The 22,837-nt window shown below is 36.2% G+C and overlaps 1 protein-coding gene across 3 annotated transcripts in view; it reads right to left on the minus strand.

The window, feature by feature from the left end:
- Positions 1–883: 883 nt before the first annotated feature.
- Positions 884–22,837, minus strand: part of CTXND1 (cortexin domain containing 1) — a 100,821-nt gene continuing 78,867 nt past the window's right edge. For 2 of the 3 annotated variants that reach the window (XM_051981156.1, XM_051981158.1), the window contains one exon: positions 884–4,368. In XM_051981156.1, coding sequence (XP_051837116.1) covers positions 4,135–4,314 — 180 coding nt within the window. In that variant the 5' untranslated portion in view covers positions 4,315–4,368 and the 3' untranslated portion in view covers positions 884–4,134. Of the gene's footprint in view, positions 4,369–10,143; positions 10,275–22,837 lie in introns of all 3 variants that reach the window. The other variant, XM_051981157.1, reaches the window with a different exon arrangement.

A 22,837-nucleotide genomic window follows, 5' to 3' on the forward strand; every position in this document is an offset into this window, starting at 1 on the left:
ATCTTTTCCCTAACCCTCCTCAGACTTCAAATACTCTCATGATCATCCCTAGTTTCTTTTCCTCATATAATTCTTCACCAGAATATTGTAGTAGCATTGTCCCTGGAAATGTGCACAATTTCAGGACTCAAAGTCATTTCTAAAGGAATCAAGTTGTAATGGTAGAATTTCAGGGAATGACCAGCAGGTGGGGGAGTTGTTGTAAGTGTCTGGTCCTAAAGCCTCACCTGTTGTCAGTTACCTTTTGCTCAACTGGGAGATACTTAGGCCTATGGCTGTGCTCCTTCATGCCCCTAGCACAGGAGATTGTACTGATTCTAAGAAACTCATTTTACTGTCATTTATTAGGACTTGTTCCCAGGAAATATTTGAAGTTGGCCCAATAATCTATCTTTCTTTCTTTCTTTCTTTCTTTCTTTCTTTCTTTCTTTCTTTCTTTCTTTCTTTCTTTCTTTCTTTCTTTCTTTCTTTCTTTCTTTCTTTCTTTCTTTCTTTCTTTCTTTCTTTCTTTTTCTTTCTTTCTTTCTTTCTTTCTTTCTTTCTTTCTTTCTTTCTTTCTTTCTTTCTTTCTTTCTTTTCTTTCTTTTCTTTCTTTCTTTCTTTCTTTCTTTCTTTCTTTCTTTTTCTTTCTTTCTTTCTTTCTCCCTTCCTTCCTTCCTTCCTTCCTTCCTTCCTTCCTTCCTTCTTTCTTTCCTTTCTTTCTTTCTTCTTTCTTTTCTTTCTTTTCTTTCTTCTTTCTTTCTTTTCTTTCTTTTCTTTCTTTTTTTCTTTCTTTTTTTCTTTCTTTCTTTTTCTTTCTTTCTTTTTTTCTTTTCCTCTTTCTTTCTTTCTTTCTCCCTTTCTCTCTCTTTCTCTTGTTCTCTCTCTCTCTTTCTTTCTCTTTCTCTCTCTCTCTCCTCTCCTCTCCTTCTTCCACTCTTTCTCCTTCTCTCTCTCCTCTTCTCTTCTTCTTTCCTTCTCTCTTTCTCTTTCTTTCTTTCTCTTTCTTCTTCTCTCTCTTCCCCTCTCTTCCTCCCTTCCTTCCTCCCTTCCTTCTTTCCTTCCTTCCTTCCGTCCTTCCTTCTTTCTTTCCTTCCTTTCTTAATATTCATGGTAGATTGTTAGAAATTAGTCTTTCTCTATAGTACTTTTTTTCACCGAATTCTTTGCACAATTTCATTAATCCCCACAATGGCATGTGAGGTAGATAAAGGACAGAGATTAAAAAAAAAAACACTCAGACATAGTGAAATTAAGAAATTGCCTTCATTCATACAACATACTATGGAGGGAGCTAGTACATGAATCCAGGCTTTTGCCTCCGATTTCTATGTTCTCATATATGATAAAATGAAGAGGAAATATGCCTTCTCCTTTCTTCAAAAGATCTCTAGGCACTGCAATATTACCGACAAACCTATAAGTGCTGTGAAGTATTTGTCCAGTGGAATTATCCACAAGTTCTAATTGTAGGGATGGAAGCCCTAGTTGTCTATCATTCAACAAGGGAAATGAGGCAGACCACAGAATCCCCACCTGTGTTTACCTCTTTTTTCTGTCTCATTTACTGCACTTTTGTATACAGATCATCCTGGCAAAAAATAAAGAAAAAAGTGAAACAATTAAGCCAGTCTTTTCCAGCAGAAAGGCTACCCAACAGTGAACTTGGCAGGTATTTCCTTTTCTCTGAAGCACATAGAGCTAGGATTTAATAACCAATTTACAGCTTCCATCTCTCTCTAAAGCTCCCAAATGGAGCCCCATTGGAAAAGCTGCAGGGGAAACTCATCCTAGATCTGGCAAAACTGCATGTGGGTGGGCAGAATGAACTCTAAAGGTTCTCCTCACTTTTGCTCTCTTCTCTCTTCAAATCATGAGAAGATATTTATTTGCAAAACAAAATCACAAAAATGGGCTTTATTTTTCTTAGAAGGTGCTTTATTTCTCCGAGGTAGACTGCAAACTTGAAAGCTGCTGCACTGGCTAAATATAAGTATTTATCCAGTAGCACAAGAGAAGGTTTCTTCCCCCTCTCCCCACTAAGGAACTTCTCCTTCTGTGCATGGAGTCTCAGATCTCAAACATTCCCTGGGATCTTTGCAGCTTGGTTGACTGTTTTCTGTTTGTGCTTCCCATATGAATGGTGAATAGACAGATGTGTGCCCTAGAACCACTGTGTATGCAGCTGTGCACCCAGCAGCTGTTGACAGCTGTCTCCAAGAGGTGATGGTGCTCTGGGAGGCTGCTTCTCCCTTGAACTAAGACCTTCGGATTGGTCTATAAAACTTAGGGTGGCTAGAATGTATCTTTTCAAGCAGGTGAGAAGCTTTGAAGCTATGGTGTTGTGATCTTCTGCTTCAGACAATCCCTATAGGTATGAGTAATCATTGAGGAAGGGAACCTAGATCACTGAGGGATTTAATCTGTACATGGAGTCTCAGATCTGGAACATTCCCTGGGATCGTTGCAGCTTGATTGGCTGCCTTGTTTGTTTGTGCTTCCCATATGAATGGTGAATAGATAAGTGTGTGCCCTACAACCACTGTGTATGCAGCTGTGCACCGGCAGCTGTTGACAGCTGCCTCCAAGAGGCGATGGTGCTCTGAGAGGCTGCTTCCTCCTTGAACCAAGACCCTCGGATTGGTTTATGAAAGCTAGGAGGGCTAGAATGCACCTTTTCAAGCAGGTGAGAAGCTATAAGGCTATGATATCATGATCTTCTGCTTCCGAAAATCCCTAAAGGGATGGGTGATCATTGATGAAGGGACCCCAGACCACCGAGGGATTCAATTTGTGACCCTTCCTTCTTAAAGAAAAGGTGCCCAGAATAATTGTATTTTTTTGTTCTGCTCCAAAATGAATCATATTGTTAACGCCATGGATCCCCAGAATGACAGCTGTCACTGTACTATCATTAGTTTAGGGCCTAGACGGTGGCTGTGATTATACCTGCTTAACCCCAGGCTAGTTCCATAGGCCATAGACCCCCTAACTGTGCAACTGTAGGCAAGTCATTTAATCTCTCTGTGCCTCGGTTTCCTCATCTGTAAAATAAGAAGTTTGAATTTAATAACCTCTCAGGTCTCTTCCAACTTTAAATTTGGAAGGAATAGTCAAGATCAATAAAGTCCTGTGTCATTCTGGTGATGAAAGAAGGCTCATTGCTCTTGGTACTAAGGACAGGGGAGGCTCTTGACAAAACTGACCTTCTGGTCAGCTCAGGCTTCTGGCCACCCCATGTGAGGATAGGTAAGGATGTTAGAATCTATTTTGGTGGGTAGGGAATCTGAGCATAGCAATTACCAATGGCATATCCCTTCTTCTGCTGTATTGCCTTTAATTCTAAAGTATTTCCAAACTTATGATTTAATTTTATTCTCACATTCTTATGAGATGAGAGGGCACAGTTTATTGTCCCCATTTTACAGATGAGGAAACTGAGGCACCAGAACCTGAAATGACCTGCCCAAGCTCACATAGTAAATCAGTAAATTATCTATTAAATCATACAGTACATCAGTCTCTCACACTGATACTTCTTTCAATAAATTATGCTCCCTTAAAAGGCCTAATTCACTGTCTGAAGAAAGTCCACATCCCTTGATTATCATTTAGTTGTGATACTTCCTGTCTGTTTTCATAGAGAGAGAGAGAGTCCTCACCCTATCTGAGAAAGAGAAGCAGATGTCAGGGGGAATGCCAGCCTAAGAGATACCTCCAATGCAACCTCCAATGGCTGACCAAGTGGTCTACTTCTCTAAACTCCAGCTTTGTGTAACAGTAGCCAGAGTGGACTTGGGACTACCAAAAAGAAAGGATCCTTAAGATCTCTTAATACAGCATTGCAAATAAGTACAAAGCTTTTACCAGTCCACATCAATGCTCCTTTGGGCTACCCACTTGCCAGGAGGTACATGAAAAACAAAATAATTTTTAAGTGACCATTCTTGTTTCCATACTTCATCTGATTCGTGACTTGCCATCTTGTAAGTTGCTACTTGCAAATGTTTGCATTATTTTCTTTGCTCAAATATTTATTACTTTGGCAAAGAGCTGAAACTCTCCCATGGCTTTTTTTGGAAAGAAGAGACCTTTGGTCTTGAGGCTCCAGGGTAGAGATTTTCATCTAGCTTCCCTGAAAAAGGTGAGGTGTTTTCAGTCATCCAGATGCTGCTCCTCCCAGGTAGACGTGGGTATGGCACTATACGGGTCCACTATGACTTTGGCACAGCGAATAATCATAAAAATGAGAAAGAGGCAAAGGAAGACAAAACAGGCCAAAGTCAATCCTTTGTCCACATCGACTTGCACAGGCATTGGGGTTGGCTCTTCCATTGTGAGGTTGTCTCCTCATCCGGTTTTATTCTGATTGGTACCATCCTTCTATTCCTACAAAAAAAATCCCAAATATTAGAAAATGCTTCCTCCAATCCAGGGGAAGGATAATAATTACTAAAGAACAATTGGCTCTTAATTACTTCCAACTTTGGGAAAAATTTTTATGTATTCATTGTGCAATAATCATCTCATCCATATCTCATCCAAAGCTGGCTTAATTTGTAGACCTAGTAACATAAGCTATGAATGTTGTCATTAGGAGCACATTAAGTTTTACAACAGATATGGAGTTAAATAGTTTACTCTTGCTAAATTGTTAACTCCTTCTCATATTGGCCCCTCTCCTCATCTCCAAATAGCAAGCAACTATATGACACGTTGAATTTGATTCGAACTTTTTTTATTTGTTGATTATCTTTGCTGATTTTTAAAAATTTCTCTTCATTAACAAAGTATGATTTATAAGGAACGATTCTTTGGGAGAGAGAAACTAGAGAAGAAAATATAGCAAGGTAAATAAAATGAATATCAATAAAAATTGTTATTTTTAATTTTAAAAAATCCAGATTCTCTTGGCTACCAAGGAAAAAAGGTATCTAAATGTGGTTCTGAGATAGGTTCTACAAAGTATATTGGGCAAACTTATGATTTGAATCTTAAGGTAAGATATTCTGAGTAGTAGGTTAAGACTGAAATCTTACATAGAAACATGCAAAGTGTGGTTGAATGATGGTGCCTTGAGAGAAAGGGTGAATTCAGAAGGAGGCAGAAGTGTTGAAGGAAACAACTTAGTTTGGGATATATTTAGTTTGGGGGTATTGGTGGGATATTAAGGTATAGATATAGTGATACCACTGACTTTTGTTAGTCTGATCCTGAAATGGAGTAGTCATCTGGATTTTTTCTCAAAAATCTTCATTTCTCAAACTCTACATCTTTCATTTATCTTGGCATAGAACTGAAATGCAGGACAGAATTGATTATTGCTTCAATCAAAGCTGTTTCCTTAACATGCACATTGGTCCAGACTATGTGGTAAAGATAGGTAAATAACTTGGGGGTACAACTATAAGATGGAGGGGATCCTATAACACCAGCTTTATATGTGTTTTTAGGGCAAATCAGTCCACATTATCCAGAACTAGTGCATCCCACTCCTCTCTATCTTATTTAAATTAAAGCAATTAAAGTTTGGCCTGTAACTATACTTAGCTATCCCATAAATATGGGACATAAAAAAATTGAAGAGAGCAGGAAACAGGTTTATCTTAAAATATTTTTTGAATGAACTTTATTGGTTTCTTTTAGGCACAAACTGAATTTACATGGGAAATATTAGTGTGCTTATTTACAGCCATTGAAAATGGCATATGGAATACCCTTATTTATATGATAATTTTATTAAAGCCAGGTGACACACTTAGTATTCCTTTTATTCTGGCTTTCAACCAGTCCTATGAAGGATTGAATGAAGATCTTTCTCTCTCAAAGATCATCAGCAATCTCCAAATCCAATAGCCTTTTTATTTATTTTTTTAAAGTCTGTATCATACTTGATATCCTTGAGTCATTTAATACTAGAAATCATCCCCTCATTCTAAATAATCTGTATTTCCTGGAATTTAAAGATAGTATACAACTATCTTGGTGTAAGTACATAAGATGTTTCCATCTTGAAGGATATTGAAATTCCCCAGTGATGAGGTTCCTGGGAGTATGATGATGTCCAAATAAATATAACAGATGAAGAATGAGCTACAGATGCTAGTTTGATGTCAAATAGATAGCACAATAATAATGGATAATAGATAAAAAAGAGAAACTATTTTTTGGTTCTTCTCATATAATCTTCACAACAACTGTGTGAGGTGGGTATTATGAATGTTTCCACTTTTAATAGATGAAAAAGTTGATGAGAGAGAACAAATGACATATACAGAATCATATAACTAATGTACAGGACAGGATTTGAACTGAAATCTTAATTCAAAGTCTTGTGATCTGTCCTCAATATCTAACTTCTAATGATGATGATGATGATAACTAATATTTATATAGCGCTTACTACATACCAGGCACTGTGCTAAAACTAAATTTTGACATACTAGAATAGAGAAAGTCTTGATTTTCAAAAAAGGTAAATTCTATATACTATAGACAAGCAAGATTATCTTCCATTCCTGTTAAAATTCTACAATGTATTATTAATGGAATACTTTGGAATACCTAGAAAGGGAAATAGCAGTCACTGACAGAAAATATAACATCATGAAGAACAGAACTTGACAGACTAAACTTGATTTCTTTTTATGACAGGGTAATTACACTGTAGGTGAGAAGAATACCATAGAATGTATATCTAGATATTGCAAAATATTTGACCAAATTTCTCATGCTATTTGTATAGACAGAATGAAGAAATTGCATTAGATGATTCAGTAGTTCTCTGTGTCCAAAAGTCTTGTGTCCAAATAACTAATGGGGTGCTTCAGGGTTACACCCTTGTATCTTGCTATGTAATATTTTTAACAGTGACTTAGAAGATAACATACATTTTTTCATGATAAAAAAATCTAGGAAGGAAAATTACTACCAACTCCTATTTAGAGTTGCCTTAAATTTTGTGAAGTACTTTACATATACTATCTCATATAGTCTTCACAATAACCCCATCAGGTAGGAATTATTAGTATCTCCATCTTATAGATGAAGAAATGTGGTTTTGAGGACTTTAAGTGACATTCCCTGGTCTTGAATCATGTTTGATAAGAGAGGCAGGATTTATACGTAAGTCTTTCTGACCAAATTCAGTAATTTTTTTCTACCAAGTTAAATCTTGGATTATAGAACTGGGATCTCAGAAACATTTTGACAGGAAGTTAAATCGGAAGAATCTAGTAAGATGGAACTTTACAGGAGTAAATGTAATATTATGCATAGATTCAAATTAACAACTGCAACAAAGAATAGGGAAAAATAATAGACTAATGTACACATGACTCACATTCTATAAAAGTTCAAAATGAGTTGACAATATGATATCAGAGCCAACAGATCTATTTTTTCCAAGCCTACATGAAAAGAAAAATAACTTTCATAAAAAAGATGATGAATAATTTTCCATCCTTTGTCTTGATTAGAAAAAATCTTTTTCCAATTTTGGATATCTACCACATTTTGGGAAAAGCATTGAAAAACTGGGGCTTATTCTGAAGTTAATCTTTGTTGAAGAGACTGAGAGCCATGATTTACAATGAACAACAGAATGAATGAAACAATCTTTAGTTTGGAGAAGACAAAAAGCCATAATAACTAATGTAAGTGTTTGAGGGTCTATTATATTAAATAAGGGCTAGAATTTTCCTGCATATCCCCAAAGAGAAAAATTTGGAATAAAGGATAAGAATTGCAAACACAGAACTAAGTTCAATGTAAGATGAAATTCCCTAATAATAAGAGCTATTCAAAAGTGGAAAGGGCTGCTTTAGGGATGGAACAAGTTTCTCATAAGTGAAGATTTCTCAATTATGTAAATGAAATGATCTGGTATATAGTAGAAGAGAGTCTTATTTAGGTTCTAGTTGGGCTAGATATCCTTTGTAGTCCTTTTTAGCTTTGATATTGAATGGTTTTGTCGCAGGGGTTCTCAAACTACAGCCCGCAGGCCAGATGCAGCAGCTGAGGACATTTGTCCCTCTCACCCAGGGCTATGAAGTTCCTTTATTTAAAGGCCCAAAAAACAAAGTTTTTATTTTTACTATAGTCGGGCCCTCCAACAGTCTGAGGGACTATTTAAAAAGTTTGAGTACCCCTAGATTGTGAATCCTCATTATGATCATCCAGAAAACATTTACTTGAGAATAGCCACCTTTTTAATGATGGTTATTGACAGCAATGCAATCAAGGAAGAGTTTTCCCACTTCTATCTTTCCTTTCTCTTATGTGGCCAAATTATGTGACCAAATTTCAAATTCAAGAGGAAGGAAGGGATTTGGAGTTAAAGTTTAAAAAAAGTTTGAAGCCTTCTTTTCTTGACCATAATTGCAAAAAAGTATTTTTGGATTGTAACAGCTTTTGGAAACAGAATATGAAGTTATAATCAGTGACTCCTAAGGTCACAGTATTTTAGATTTAGAGCTGAAAGGGATCTTATAGTTCTTTTAGTCCAGACTTGAAAACATTGTTCAACTTAAGAATGTTTCCATACAAATTCTTTGGTTTAATATTTAAAAACTTCTCTATTCTGATTTCTTTTTTGGTGTTATTTCATATTAGTCTCTTGCATATACACTTTATTTGAATCAAGCTAGATCTATAACGTGTACATACTATTTCATTCTCCATTTTTATCTTTGTACAAGTTATCCTTCCATACTCTTTTCTTTCTTCTGTTTTAAAATATCTAGCTTCCTTAAAAAATATACCTAAAGTGATGCCCATTACATGAAGCTTTTTCTGATGCTCCACTCAAGTAATAACAAGTTCTTACTCTAAAAATTAATTTGCATTACTTTGTATAGTATATACTTAATATAATCTTGTATAGTTTATATTCTCTCAATAAAATGTAAGCCCCATTTTTGTCTTTGTATTCCCAGTGCCTTGAACATAGAGGATGCATGAGAAATGTTTGTTGAATGTTGTATCCAATATCACATTGCTAATATGTGGCAGAGCTGAATTTCAAACTCATGTTTTCTTATGCTTATTTTTTTCTCTTTATCTTTAACATCCTGCTGTGTCCTGGGATCTTTGAAGGGCTTAGACTTCTGACTTTTGACTCTGGCCTTAGTAGCATCATAATTGGTGTTTCCAAAATCCAGCAATCTCAAGAGGAAATGGGAGACAAGTAATATTAACAGGAATTCCACAGTTCCTTCTTTCCCTTTTCGATTCCATATCTATCCCCCATTCTTTATTAGCCCCCATAATATTGAAGCTACCTTAATAGATTGTAAAAACAACCACAATTCCTTCAATCAAAAGAATAGGGTTTTTAATACAACAAGTGATTGGTCCTACCAAGGCATGATACTAAAGCAAGGCCTATTTATCACACTATAGTAGGGGTTGCATGCTGCTAAGATCCTAGAAATTTGAACTGCAATAGATATGATTGCAAGTTAAGTTCTATGGGACCATTAATAGTACTATACTTCAAGTATGTTATATATTAAGTACACTTTTATTGGCTAGCCTGGGTATCTAATCATCATTAATCACATAGTTTCTATTGGAAAATGCATTAGAGTTCCAAACAGCCTATTCATACTTTGGGAATTGTCCATATATTACTTTAGTGCTCTTTTCCTGTACCCTCCCATCAATTAAATCAGCTCCAAGTTTAAGCTGGGTAAATCCCCTGAGTATCACAGGAAATTACAGAAAAAATTAAAAGACAATGTACATACTTTGTTATCAGGGCACAACACTGACCCTCTTACTGCTTAAAAATGACAACTAGTGGGCTACTTTGAATTGCTATCAAGATGAGTACCTTCAGCTATCCAAATTCACAGAATCTTATACTTAAAAAGAGTCTCAGAGTCTGTCTAATCTAACATCATATTTAATAAGAATCTCTTCTATAACATTAGAGAATCTCTAGATTTTTAGACTTTGGAGTCATTTCTTCTAATGTTCTAGTTTCTTTTAATTTAATATTAATTTAAAATTAATTTAATATCATGGCAGGTAGGAATAATAATAATTTTCTAATTGTATTCAAAATACTATTTTCTTTATAAGAATTTAATGCCCAACAATATTGGATCAAGTCATTTAAAGCAATTATGCAGCAAATGAAAAAAAGAAGAAATAACTCACCTAGTAAAATTTAGACAGATGGGGTCACCTTTCCCTCCATCTGGCTTTCAAACCACTCCAACTATAACATTTCAGATTTGGGGGTTCCTCAGAGGAGTGGTTATGCTGTTATAATTCACTCAAGAGTAATTCTGGTTTTGGGGAAAAACACAATTTTATTCCTGATTGTAGCTTTTGAATCCCCACCAGTGTACATTTAAACACATCTGTTACAATGACATCATTAACTCTTAAATATAAAACATTTCCTAAACAATAAAGCAAAAACAAAAATAAACAGAATATAATTTAATTAGTTGAAGGAAAAAGTAGCAATAACTGGTTTTCTCTGATTCATACTACATCTTTTCCCCTATCCCTTTCAATAAATATATTGTCCACTTAAGAGAGGTTTTTATATGTATAAGGTATCTTACCCTAGCATTCTTTAAAATACAAAATGGAGTCATGATGTTTGCAATTTGCCCCAGTTATAAAGCTGGAATATAAGAAAGCAAGGAACAACTGTTTTTGAAGCAATGATCTTTGAATTTGCATGTCTCTCATGGTATAAACTCCTAGAGATTGCTCAACATATTTTGCCAGTTTGGGAAATGGTTGATTGCCTGATTCTTTATTTATGGAACCAACCCATGAATATACTGAAGATTAATCTTATCTTGGTCAGTTTTCTTATCATCTTTTCTTTCTTCCAGTCTGGAACTTTTTATAATCTAGTAGGATGTCTACTTTTTGGAGTTTGGAAATACATCTGCTCAAGAGTGATATATTAGCTATGGAGAACCAGGGTTTTCTGCTGACATAAACCTTTCCCTTTGTTCCCCAGCCAACATTTCTCAGCCCTGGTCTTCCACAGCCTCCAAAAAAGACAGGGTGATGGAATAGAATTCAACATGCCCCAAACTGAACCTATTATCTTTTCCCCAAATCATCCTCTTTTCCTAATTTTTCCACTACTCTGTGGGTATCTCCATAGGTATCATCCTAAACTCTTCACTTTTTTTCTCCCTCCCCATATCCATTGTACTGATAGGATTGTCAATTTTACTTTTCATTACATCTCCAATACTCCCTTCTTTCCTCTGATGCTGCTATCACACTGGTACAGACCCTCACCACCTCTTATTTCTATCATTGCAATAGCCTGTTAGTTGGTTTCCCCTCAAAGTTTCTCCCCAATTCAGTCCATCCTTCTGATTTTTCTAAAATACAAATCCATTTGTGTCATCCCTACATTCCCCATTCAATAAACTTCTGTGGCTTCCTGTCACCATAAGACCAAACATTAAATCCTCTGGCATTCAAAGCCCTTCACAACCTGCCTCCCCACTCTCACCTTTTCAGTCTTCTTATATTTCATTCCCTCTTCCCACTCACATCCAGTGGTCTTTTTTCACTCCATCATTTAACTTCAGGCATTCATGCCATTGATTTTACCCCAGTCCCTCATCATCTCTACCTCCTGGTTTCCCTGACTTTTTCAAGTCCTGGAGAAAACCCCCACCTTCTGATTCTGACTTAATTCCAGTGCATTTCCTCTATTGATTATCTCCAATTTATATTATCTATGTCTTGTTTGTACATAGTTATTTGCATGCTATCTCTCCTATTAGATTGTGAGCTTCTTGAGGGCAGACATTATTTTTGTCTCCATTTTTTATCCCCAAAACTAAGCACTATGTCTGTCATATAGTTTGCACTTAATACATTTTACTGAATGATTTCTGAGGTAGCACTCTCCACTTTTGGATAGCTCTAAGTTTGGGAAGTTTTCCTGACATCAGTGAATGACTAAAAAAATTAAGTGCTTATTATATGCCAAACACTATGTTAAATACTGGAGGTACAAGTAGACTGCCCCTGCCCTCAAGGAAATCCATTTTGAAAACATAGGAGAGTGGTTGCCAGAAAAGGGGTATTTTGCTCTGAAAACTCAGTGGGCTATGAGTGAAATTAACAGGGAATTTGGATAATGTACTCTTTCTAAAGGCAATGGTTGTATTGATTTTACTATGGTTTTCAGAGTAAACAAGAGATAAAAGGGGAAAAGATGGAAAGTTAAAGTCTAAAATTGTCCCTTAAATTTGATGCTCTTGATTGTGCCCTTTTGGAGCTAAGCAGAATTAATCTAATCTCTTTCTCCTATGACACTCCCTTCTCCAAATACTTGAATAGATGTCCTCTGTCAGACAATTTTGCATAAAACTGGCTACTAGATGGACCCTATACAAGTGAATTTAGTTGCCAAATGACCTAATTTATAAAGTGATGACAGAAAAAATTCCATGAGCAGAGAGTACAGTGAGATGCCTGCTGTTTCAAGCCAATCCAGTTACTCTTTTACCTTGATATACACACTAATGTGACTGGATCAGTCCATAATATTGAGTACGAATCTGGGTATAATGAATGTTAGAGTTCCATTAAATGTGAAGACACATCCTACAGGGACAGAAGATAGATGCAGTCTTTCAAATCTCCTCTTGCTAACCCTATATTTACTCCTTGTCTCTATGATCATTTTTTTTTCTTTTGGGACATAATGGATGACAACAATTAAAATTTCAGACTGAATACACCCAATGACATGACTAACAGCGCAAATAACTCATCTTCAAAATTGCACATCCCCATTCTCAGTGTGACTTCCAAGAATCAAGGAATGCTATGAAGGACCTGCTGGATTTTCTTTTCTAAACCCTTTACTTTGTAGCTGAGGAAATTGAGACTCAAAAGAGTTGCAGTGAGGTATTGCAATATCTAGAAATCAAACTGAGTTCTGTGGGATGAGGGAAAGGCAGGACAGTTTGCCTTTGTAGCATTCTAGGGGGGATGGGCTCAGAGTCCCCAAAATGGAAGCTGCCGCTGGCTAGAAGAGACCCTTTCCCTTTGATTCATGTTTTCTCTGAGTGGATTCTTTCCTATTGGCCCAATCTCTCTGCAGCTCTGAGCTGCTGATATAGCTCTTGTTCCATCACTTCCAACAGTACCTTCTTGTGCCCTTGAAACATTTCTTTGGCTACTGTCTGACCATCCTCCTCCAGTGCTGAAGAGTTACAAACTTAAAAAATTCTCACTTTCCAACTGTCCCAGCTGGGAGTAACAACCATCATCCAAGTTCCTTTGCTCTTGAGAAATGCACTTCCCTTCTTTCTGAATCTTGTCAAGGAATGGCAGATCCCACTAAATTGTAAACTCCTTGAGAATACTTTAAATTGTAATTTTAAAAGATCCTCTCCTCCAGCCTCCAATATCAAGCATGTTTTTCTTATACATAGTTAAGTGTCATGAGTAGCTAGGTGGCGCCATAGTGCAGAGTGTAGAGCTTGAAGTCAGGAAGACTTCCTAACATCAGACCTTTACTAGGTGGGCAAGTCACTTAATCCTGTTTTGCCTCAGTTTCCTCATCTGAAAAATGGAGAAGAAAATGGCAAACCACTCCAGAATCTCTACCAAGAAAATCCTTACTGGGGTCACAAGAATCAGGAAAGCCTGAAAAGAACTGAAGAACGCAATTATATTATCTTTGAATCTGAAACAATTCCATGATTAGACACTACAGATATTATGAGCCCCATTTTAAATGAGAAACTCAGAGAAAGCTTAAATAACCAGGAACATAGATAAGTATCAGAGACAAGGCTTGAAACCAGGTCTTCTTACTCTCAAGTCTAACACTCTTACCTTCCATTTCATGTTTTCTCTCCCATTAAAATAAATGTTGTCCCTAGGAAGGAATCTAAGCTTATTCAGTCCCAAACCCCTTAATTTGCAGATGAGGAAACTGAGGTCCAAAAATGACTAAATCTTGTCCAAGATCACACAGCTAGTGATCAAGATGATTAAAAAAAAATCAGTTTTCTGATTACTGAATCCAATGTTTCTTCTTACTATATCCATATTTTCTGGTGCTCCACATCTCTGGATTTTGTTGTTGTTGTTTTTACTCACTCAAAGCTGTTTAATAGCTTTAACTCCAAATTCTATCCTACTTCTCAATCCCATCTTTTATAAACTGAATCTTTCTCCACAGCCTCAATAAAGGTGAGAAGTCAGAGATTTTCTCTCATAAGTCAGGCAGAATCACCTGAATCGACCAGCTAATTGATCTAATTTTCTAACTGGTTTAAAAATTGAGGTCAGCTTCAATGATGACTCCATTTAAAAGTACTTTCCCCACAACAGGACTCTGTGGCTGGCACCTCACAGAATCAAAACTTTCATTTATAGTCAGGAAACTGAGGTACAAAGAGTAAGTAATTTGCTCACAGTCCCATAGATGGTAAGTGGCAGAATCCATCCAAACCATGTCTGTTTCTGGGTACTGCATTTTTTCTTTCTTCAAGCCTATGTTCTCTCTAGGTCACAGTGCCATAGAATTATAGATATTAAAGCTGGAAATTACTTTAGAGGCCATCTAGTTCAACTCCCTCATTTTATAGATGAGAACTCATAGTCCAGAAAAATTAAATAACTTATCCAAGGGTACAAGGAAGTAGTAATTCCTAGGTGAAGAGGAAGATTTGAATACAAGCTCTCAGACTCCAAATCCATCACCTTTCCACTGTACCATACTCCTCTATCAGACCTCTGTATGCACACACACATGCACACAAACCAAATACACACATGTGTACACACTACATGTATAGGCATAAATATGTATATAGCATGCACACAAACACACACACATATATATGTATGAATATGTGTCTCTATGTACCTGCATGTGCACAAGTTGATATATACAAACATGCGCATAGTGTTGTGTGTATGTGTACATGCATGTGTATATACATATACATATAGATGTACACATATACACATACACATGCACACTTATATGCATATGTACATATATATTTGTATGGTGTGTACATATATATGTATACACAGACACATGCACATGCATGCATATACACTTATCTTTGCTTGTGTGTGCTGATTGCAAATTTTCTTGTTTCTGAAGCACCTAAGTATGACTCCATTGTCATATGCAAGCCTTTAAATTAAGCATGATGATTTTATTCCCCAACTTAAAAAAAAAATTCAGAACTTTGTTCAGCTCATGTTAAGAAAATATTCAAAAGTGTAGCAACTTGTGGGATAAAGTAAGATAATGTACTCCACTTATATTTCTAAATCAAGCATAAATCCATAACTGGGCTCCTACATATAGATTAAGGACACTCTGTTCTCTCTCCTAGAGCCATGAGGCTGTCCTTTAGCATGGAACCTCTTTTTTCTCTTGTCATCAGCTCAGGCCCCCACTATCTGTGTTTCTTCCATTGTTAGGAATTAGTGACTGGTACCTCAGATCCATTTACTTAACATTAATTAGTTTTAAAGAAGGAATATTTACTTAAAAGATATTGCAAGAACAAATGTATAGACATTTTCCCTAATACATTGTCTTACACCAACTGAGTGGGGATAAGCAGTAAGCTCAGATTAATTTAGTTCATGAACATTAGTTCCACTAAATTCATGTCCAAAGATAATATCTTTGCTAGATAAGTACTTGTTTTAGCTACCATTGAGCTGAGTCATCCAGAAGGCCACTTTTTGTTTCTTGCAGTATTGATAGCGTGTTGGTTTTAAAACTTATGCTGTAGTCCTGGGACATTGGAGCAACCTGTTAGCCTTTCAAAATTAAAAAAAAAAAAAACTCAAAAAAACCCCAGTTTCCAATCTCTCAAACTAAAGTAGAAAAGAAAAAAACAGGCCAAGGATTGAAGTCCATTTAAAAAGGCCATTTGGTCTTAGAGGAGAGAACCACCAAGGTCACTCTTCTTATTGGTCTTATTGGTCTTAGATGGTCTGTCAGTAGACACCATGGGTGGAGGAGTCATAGAATGAGGAATGCACAAAATGATTGGTGTAAGAATGATGGCAGATGGTGGAGTAGGTTGGTAAATTCCTAGCTCTCCAGATTTCCCCCTCAAATAGAACAAAGTTATACCACTGGGCTAATGAAGATTGGTGAAAAATCAAGAACACGACACAGAACAGGGGTCCTCCAAATACAACCCAAGAAGATCTGAAGAAAAACTCCAAGCCAGGAAAATGTAAACATATCTGGGCTTGCTCCTGTAGAAACTCAAGTGGGGACCCACAGGGGTGAGCTGGGTATGACTGGAGCCTCAGAAGGAATCATAGAGACTTTCTCCTTCCAGATTGTGGAGTGGGGGTCTGAGTCCAAGAAGACTGAGGAAACCTCTGCTGATAAGAAATGCTAGGCCCAGAGATGCTGCAGGAACATAGCCTTGGACAAGAAGAAACCAGCACATCTGGTGAGTGCAGAAGCAGTGGGGCAGGGATTCTGCTGGCTGGAGGCACTTGCAGAAAGGGGAGTTCTTGGTTTGGGGTTCTTAGTCAGAGGGGAGAACTAAAGGGAAGTTAGAGGCACCAACCCTTCCCCCCACTATGGTTAGGGGTACTTACACTAATATCTCTTACTTTTAAAAATGAGCTAACAAAGAAGAAAGAATCCCACCATAGAAACTTACTATGGAAACAGGGAAGACCAGGGTTCAACTTCAAAGGAGGACACTGAAATTTAAAAAAAAAAATTCTTCCACCACAAAGAGTAATGGGAAATGGCTCCCTGTCCAGAATTTATGGAAGAACTTAAAAAAGAATTTAAAAATCAAATGAGAGACATTGAGGAAAAGCAAACAAGCCAAAAAACCCCAACAACAACAAAAAACAAAACAAAAAATCCAAGAAAAACAAGATTATGAAAAAAGTTAAACAACTAGAAAAGGAAATACAGAGTTTCAAAGGTGAAAATAATTCTTTGAAAATTAGAATTGGGTAAGGAAAAGCCAGTGAAATTATGAGAGACTAAGAAATAACAAAATAGATCATAAAGAATGAAAAAAAAAGAACAGAATATAAAACATCTTATTTTTAAAAACGACAGATTTGGAGAACAGATCAAGAAGAGAAAACATAAGAATAATTTGACTGTTTGAAAGCTGTGACCAAAAAAAAAAAAAAAGAAAAAAAGAAACGACACAATAATGCAAGAAATAATCCAAGAAAGTTGTCCTGGAGCTATAGAACATGAGGGAAAGTAGAAATAGAAAAAAAAAAATCCACCAATCACCATCTCAATGAGCTCCTTTGTGGAAAACACATAGGAATATTATTATCAAATTTCAAAACCCTCATATCAAAGAGAATTTTTGCAAGAAACAAGAAAAAAAAAACAAGAAAAAATCACAACTCTTCCAGAAAAAGGCTCCCAAGTTTCCCCTTGTTTAAAAAAATGTCTTGTACTCAGGAAATAGGCAGGGGTGCATTTTGAATGCATCTTCTTGACCTCAATCCAGAACAGTGTCTGGGGAGGCATAAACATTCTTTCGCTTCTTCCCAATGCCTTATAGGAAAGTAATTCAAAACAGTCAATATAACAGATTTGTAGGGTTCAAAATCATAAATATCCACAATTTCAAATTTATGCAGATTTTACAAAATTTTCCAAAGCTCACTCCTAGCTTAGTACTCAGTGTCTGACCCAAATTCAAAAAATAAAATAAAGGGCTAAAAAATTGTCATCTAGAAGGAAATCTAATCACTATATAGTTTCCTAGACCATGTGGAGTTTTCCCTGAAGGGATTTAGGTGATAGGGACAACTAGAAGTTTGTTGTCTAGAGAGAAGAACTCTCTGTCAAGAAACCAAATTGATTTAGTTTGGTGCTTGCAAAGTAGCTCTGGGTTCTATTAAGTTCAGGTACTTTACTATCTCTTTTTTTCAATAGGACCCCTGTATCTCCTCTGAATCCATCCATACTCACAAAATGAATTCAATCATTCTATCCCAAAGAAAAAGAAAATGAAGCTTTCCATCTCAGAAAAGCTGATCCCTTGCACAGATTAAAGGACCTAAGGTAGAAGGAAATCATTCAATTACTCTTTGACTAAAAAACCAGCTGTCCTGGATAAAAAAAAAAAATCTCCCATAATTCCTCAGTGCAAAGAACCATCTAACTGGATCGGGGATTTTCTACCTGTACCAGAGAGAATCCCCTTGGAGGTCAAGGCACCTTTCCTCTACATACTTATTCCCATTCCTCCCCTTCTGTCCCAAGTGGATCCCAGCTACAGCAAAAGTAATGCAAATAGAATCTCAGACTCACCCAATAATAGGACAAATGGAGATCAGTTAGATAAAATAGCAAAACAAAGTCAAATAAGCCCAGAATATAGAAGAGGTTCCCAAGTAAAGGAACCAAGTACTGAAGGTTGAGTACTTAGGATTCCTGTATAGCTAAGAAAACTTTATCTTCTTAACTTGCAAGGCATAAGGATTTTACAATGAAGGAAACAATCGAGGTCTATTTAAATGCAACATAAAATTGTGAACATTTTTCAATTGAGCATTATCACTTTATTAAGGAAAAATCCATACTTCTCATATGAGACACAATCTCAATAAGTAGTGTTATAATATCAGTATTAATATTTTGAGCACTCATTGAATCAACAGATGAAAAAGTTTGTGAACTCATCTGAGATGGAATTGACTGGCAAAATATATATATATATACTGGATAATCTTCCTGGACTATTATAATCTAAAAGAATTTTGCCAATTTCTTTAGGTTCCCACAAATGAGAGTCTTAAAAAAAGAATACATCCATAGGTCTGTACAAATATAAAGGTCCAATTTTGTTCCAGATGAATCTCCACTTGTGTCAGTTGTACTCCGCTTTTTGTCCTAGATCCAGATACATTTATTCTGAGAGGTTTGTGGAGTGTTTCTTCTCTATTGCCATTGATTCCAGCCAACCAGTTGGATTTCCCCCATTGTTAGAGACCAGTGATGATCACATCAGTTCCATTTAAACACTTAACATCAGCTAAGTAGTATAGTGGATGGAATGCTGGGCCTGGAGTCTGGCATCAACTTTTTGAGTTCAAATATGGCCTCAGACGTTTCATTTAACCCTATTTGCATCATCAGTTTTTTCATCTGTAAAAATGAATTCGTGAAGGAAATAGCAAACCACTCTAGTATCTTTATGAGAAAACCCCAAATGGGGTCACTGACAGGTGAATACGACTGAAAAGTGACTGAACAGCAACATTTGCTTCTTAAGATATGAAAGAATGAATATATCAACAGTTGGTGCCTATAATTGAACATAATACTTGAGATTGGTCTCATCAAGACAGATTGCAATACTAAAAATCAACTCAAGAATTCATTTGATATTTTCAAATAACGATGCATTATCAAGGATTAATATTCTTCTTAAGTGAACAGTTGATTCCCCTTTTGGGTATTCCATCAACCTAGAATGTCCCTATCCTTATCTCTGCCTTTCAAAATTATTTCCACAACTCAAATATTGTCCCATAAAGGTAAAATACTATGTTTGATAAAAAAAAAATCAGCTTCATGAGCACAACATAGGATGTGTATGCATGTGGCTGGATAACAGAGACCTTGAGGTCTTAGTAAACTGGAAGGTCAATCAATATGAATGAACTATGTAATATGACAGATAAGAACATCAAGAAAAACTTAGTCCGCTCTGAATCCAAAAGTTTTCTATAATGCCCTCTGACAGAAAAAATTTTCTCTCTACCCCCTAATTCCTATAGCATTTTATGCTTCTCCCATCCTGCCTTGTATAAAGTATCTATGTATATGTTTTAGGCCATGAAGTAGATTGTTCATTCCTTCATGGTAGGCATTATATTGTAGTGAGAAAAAGTATTCCCTATTGCCTTTGAAAATTTAAAAAATGATTTCCTTATATTCACATGAGGTAGGTAGTGCAAGCCTCATTTTAAAGATGTGGAAATTGAGGTTCTATTCTTTTTCTATGATCATATAAGTGTCCTTTTCTGATATATTTTTCATTGTTGTCTGCCCCACAGCACCCACACAGTGTTTTGGATTAGTAAGTACTTGATGAATGCTTTCTGAGTTGAGCAAAATAAATTAGCATACAATTCTAAATCATCTTTTTTGTCAATTTTTTTTACCATCTTTAGTCCTTATTCGGTCTTGAACTTGAACATGTATATTAAAAAAAGGAAAGTTAGAGAATAAAGTCACTGAAACCTCAGACTGATTTGTGAGGGTGACTCCTCACCCTCTGGGACCAATAACAAGCGTCATAAACCATAATGTGATAAGAAGATTATTAACATCTTTCTGAACATCTTTAGCCAAGGTGAATTCCAATGTAGCGTGTGGTAATACAAAGCCTGGGAATGGAAGTCATAGTTGGTATATGCCATTTGTGTATCCCAGAGAAGATTAGAAAATTTTATCTTCTGTGTATTTCTGTTGTCTGAGGACTTAGAGCCTTTCCTATGACATATTCAGCTTAACATATTACAGATAATAGAATGTTTAAAAAAGATCCCTGCTTTTAGGGAGTTTATGGTCCAGTAAAGGAATAAGACATGAACACACAGATAGCTAAGAAATGATTGATCAAATCCAGAAATAATGTAGGTAAATGAAAAATCCTAAATCTAGCTTAACAAATAGCTTCAAAAGTGAAGAATGAAGACAGCTTATATGAAAATATCTGAGATTTATGGTAATAATAACAATAATAATAACTAGCATTTGAATTCAAGTCCTCCTGATTCCAGGTCCAGCATCCTATCCAGTGTGTATCTAGTAGAAATGAACCATCAACTCAATGTGTCACAACATGACACATTGTATCAATCCAAAATAAGAGCTAATTCAATTTAAATGCATTTATAGTAAAAAAAAAAGTGTTTCTTGTGCCCTAGCTACTTACCTGTGTTGCCTACCACAAGTCAGTCAATACACACTTAGTGAGTGTTTACTATGTGGCAAGCACTGTACTCAGTGTTGGAGATCCAAAGAAAGATTACAATATGGTATCTTAACTCAAGGAGTTCCTATCCCAGTGCTGGCACTGGTAGTAGACAAAGTTTTAGTCTACAGTCTCCCTTTAAGCAACTGTATGACCTTAGACAAGTCATTTTATTTTCATATATCCATCTATCTATCTCTCTACCTATTATCTGAGATCCTCATCTGTCAAATTAGAGGATTGGCCTTGACCATCTCTCTATATATTCAAAAACATCTAACTCAGAGAGCCTTTTAGCTTCTTTGCAGTCCCAGCTGGAATGTGTTCATCATTAAACTTAATTATTTTGATGGGTAGAAATCGAATTCAGTTTAATTCAAATGGGAGGACACCCAGTAAATGGCACATTTATATTCAGTTAACATTTAGCAAGAAGAAAACAGCTGTCCAGTTCCTGCCTCTCATTTGGTCAACTTCTATTCCATATTGTAATCACTGACATAATTGCAATGTCCTCCAGTAAAAAGTCAATGGGAATCTAAATCTAAATTTCTCCTTCTTTGGATCATTTGATCTAGGAAGGGCAGTGATGAGGAATAAATATGGAAGAAGTTGGCTTGCTTGGGACAGTTCTCAGAGAGCAAGTTTTCAACTAAGGAAAAATTGACTGATCCAAGTGGAATAGGAATTGTGCCAAAGAAGGAAATCTAAGTCCAGGAGGGGATAAAACAAAGTGAGTTTTATTTGAATACAGAGCTGCATGAATTAGAGACAAGTTTGTGGGTAGAGATATTGGCAAAGATAATTAGGAACTTAATGGACCTAGTTCAAAGTACTCAAAAACAGTATCTTAGACTTTTAGAACATGTTCTTTCCAGCAATCTTTTGATCTGAATGGCTTTTAGTGGTATGCATATATATTATAGTAGAAGAAAAGTCATAGGACAAAAAAGAAGAGAAAGCACAAAGGCTAATAATCTTACAGCTTTGGCAGGAAACGAGAAAAGTCTGGGGTTTACTCCTGGCTTTGCTACTTTCAGTTCAACTCAACCAACATAGATAGTGTATTATATTGTTATATTATATCATTAGGTCATATTATATTGTCCATGTGCTAAATACTGTGCTAGGTGTTAAGGATACAAAGGCAAATATGAATCTGTCTCTGCTCTCAAGGAAGAATGGTTTTCATTCCTCTCCAAAATGAACAGTGAAGATTTTCTACTATATCCCAGAAGCCTCTTCAACCTGGAAGCGTACTCCAGTCTTGAAATTTTCATGCATAGGAAGAAGCCCCTGCCCTTGTGGTCTCATCCTCTTAATGGATGGCTGCCCCATTTTAGGATGTGGCCCAGGCCAGCACTCCTCTGCAGGCTGTACTCTGGGCTTTCTCTACCATCCTCCATCCCTTACTTTTCAGCTTCCTCTAATAGAGTTCCTTCTCCATCTAGAAAGTAAGCTTCTTGAGGGTAGGGATTACCTTTTATTTTTCTTCTTGTTATTTGTATTATATCTAATGTTTAGCAATGTCTAACAAATAGTAGGTGCTAAATAAATGGATGTTACCTGTTTACTACTAATAGGTTGGTTGTCCACTAGCAGTTATGCAGTCCCATAAGCATAGTTTCTGCTCTTGAGCAACATAAATGACATAATAATATGGACATGTTTAGAGGAGAGCATCCAGAATGGGCAAGTATCTCAGAGCTTATTCCATAAAAAGAACTGTCACGTGGAAAATAAATTAGACTTGTTCTCTGTAACACTATAAAGAAAAACTAAGAACCATAGGTAGAAGTTGTAAAAAGGGAAAATCAGTGTTTGAAAAAGCTGCCCAAGACTACAGCTATTCTAAGTGCATTGGATTGTCTTTG

The sequence above is a fragment of the Antechinus flavipes genome, chromosome 2 (assembly GCF_016432865.1).
Source record: "Antechinus flavipes isolate AdamAnt ecotype Samford, QLD, Australia chromosome 2, AdamAnt_v2, whole genome shotgun sequence".
Classification (NCBI taxonomy): domain Eukaryota; kingdom Metazoa; phylum Chordata; class Mammalia; order Dasyuromorphia; family Dasyuridae; genus Antechinus; species Antechinus flavipes.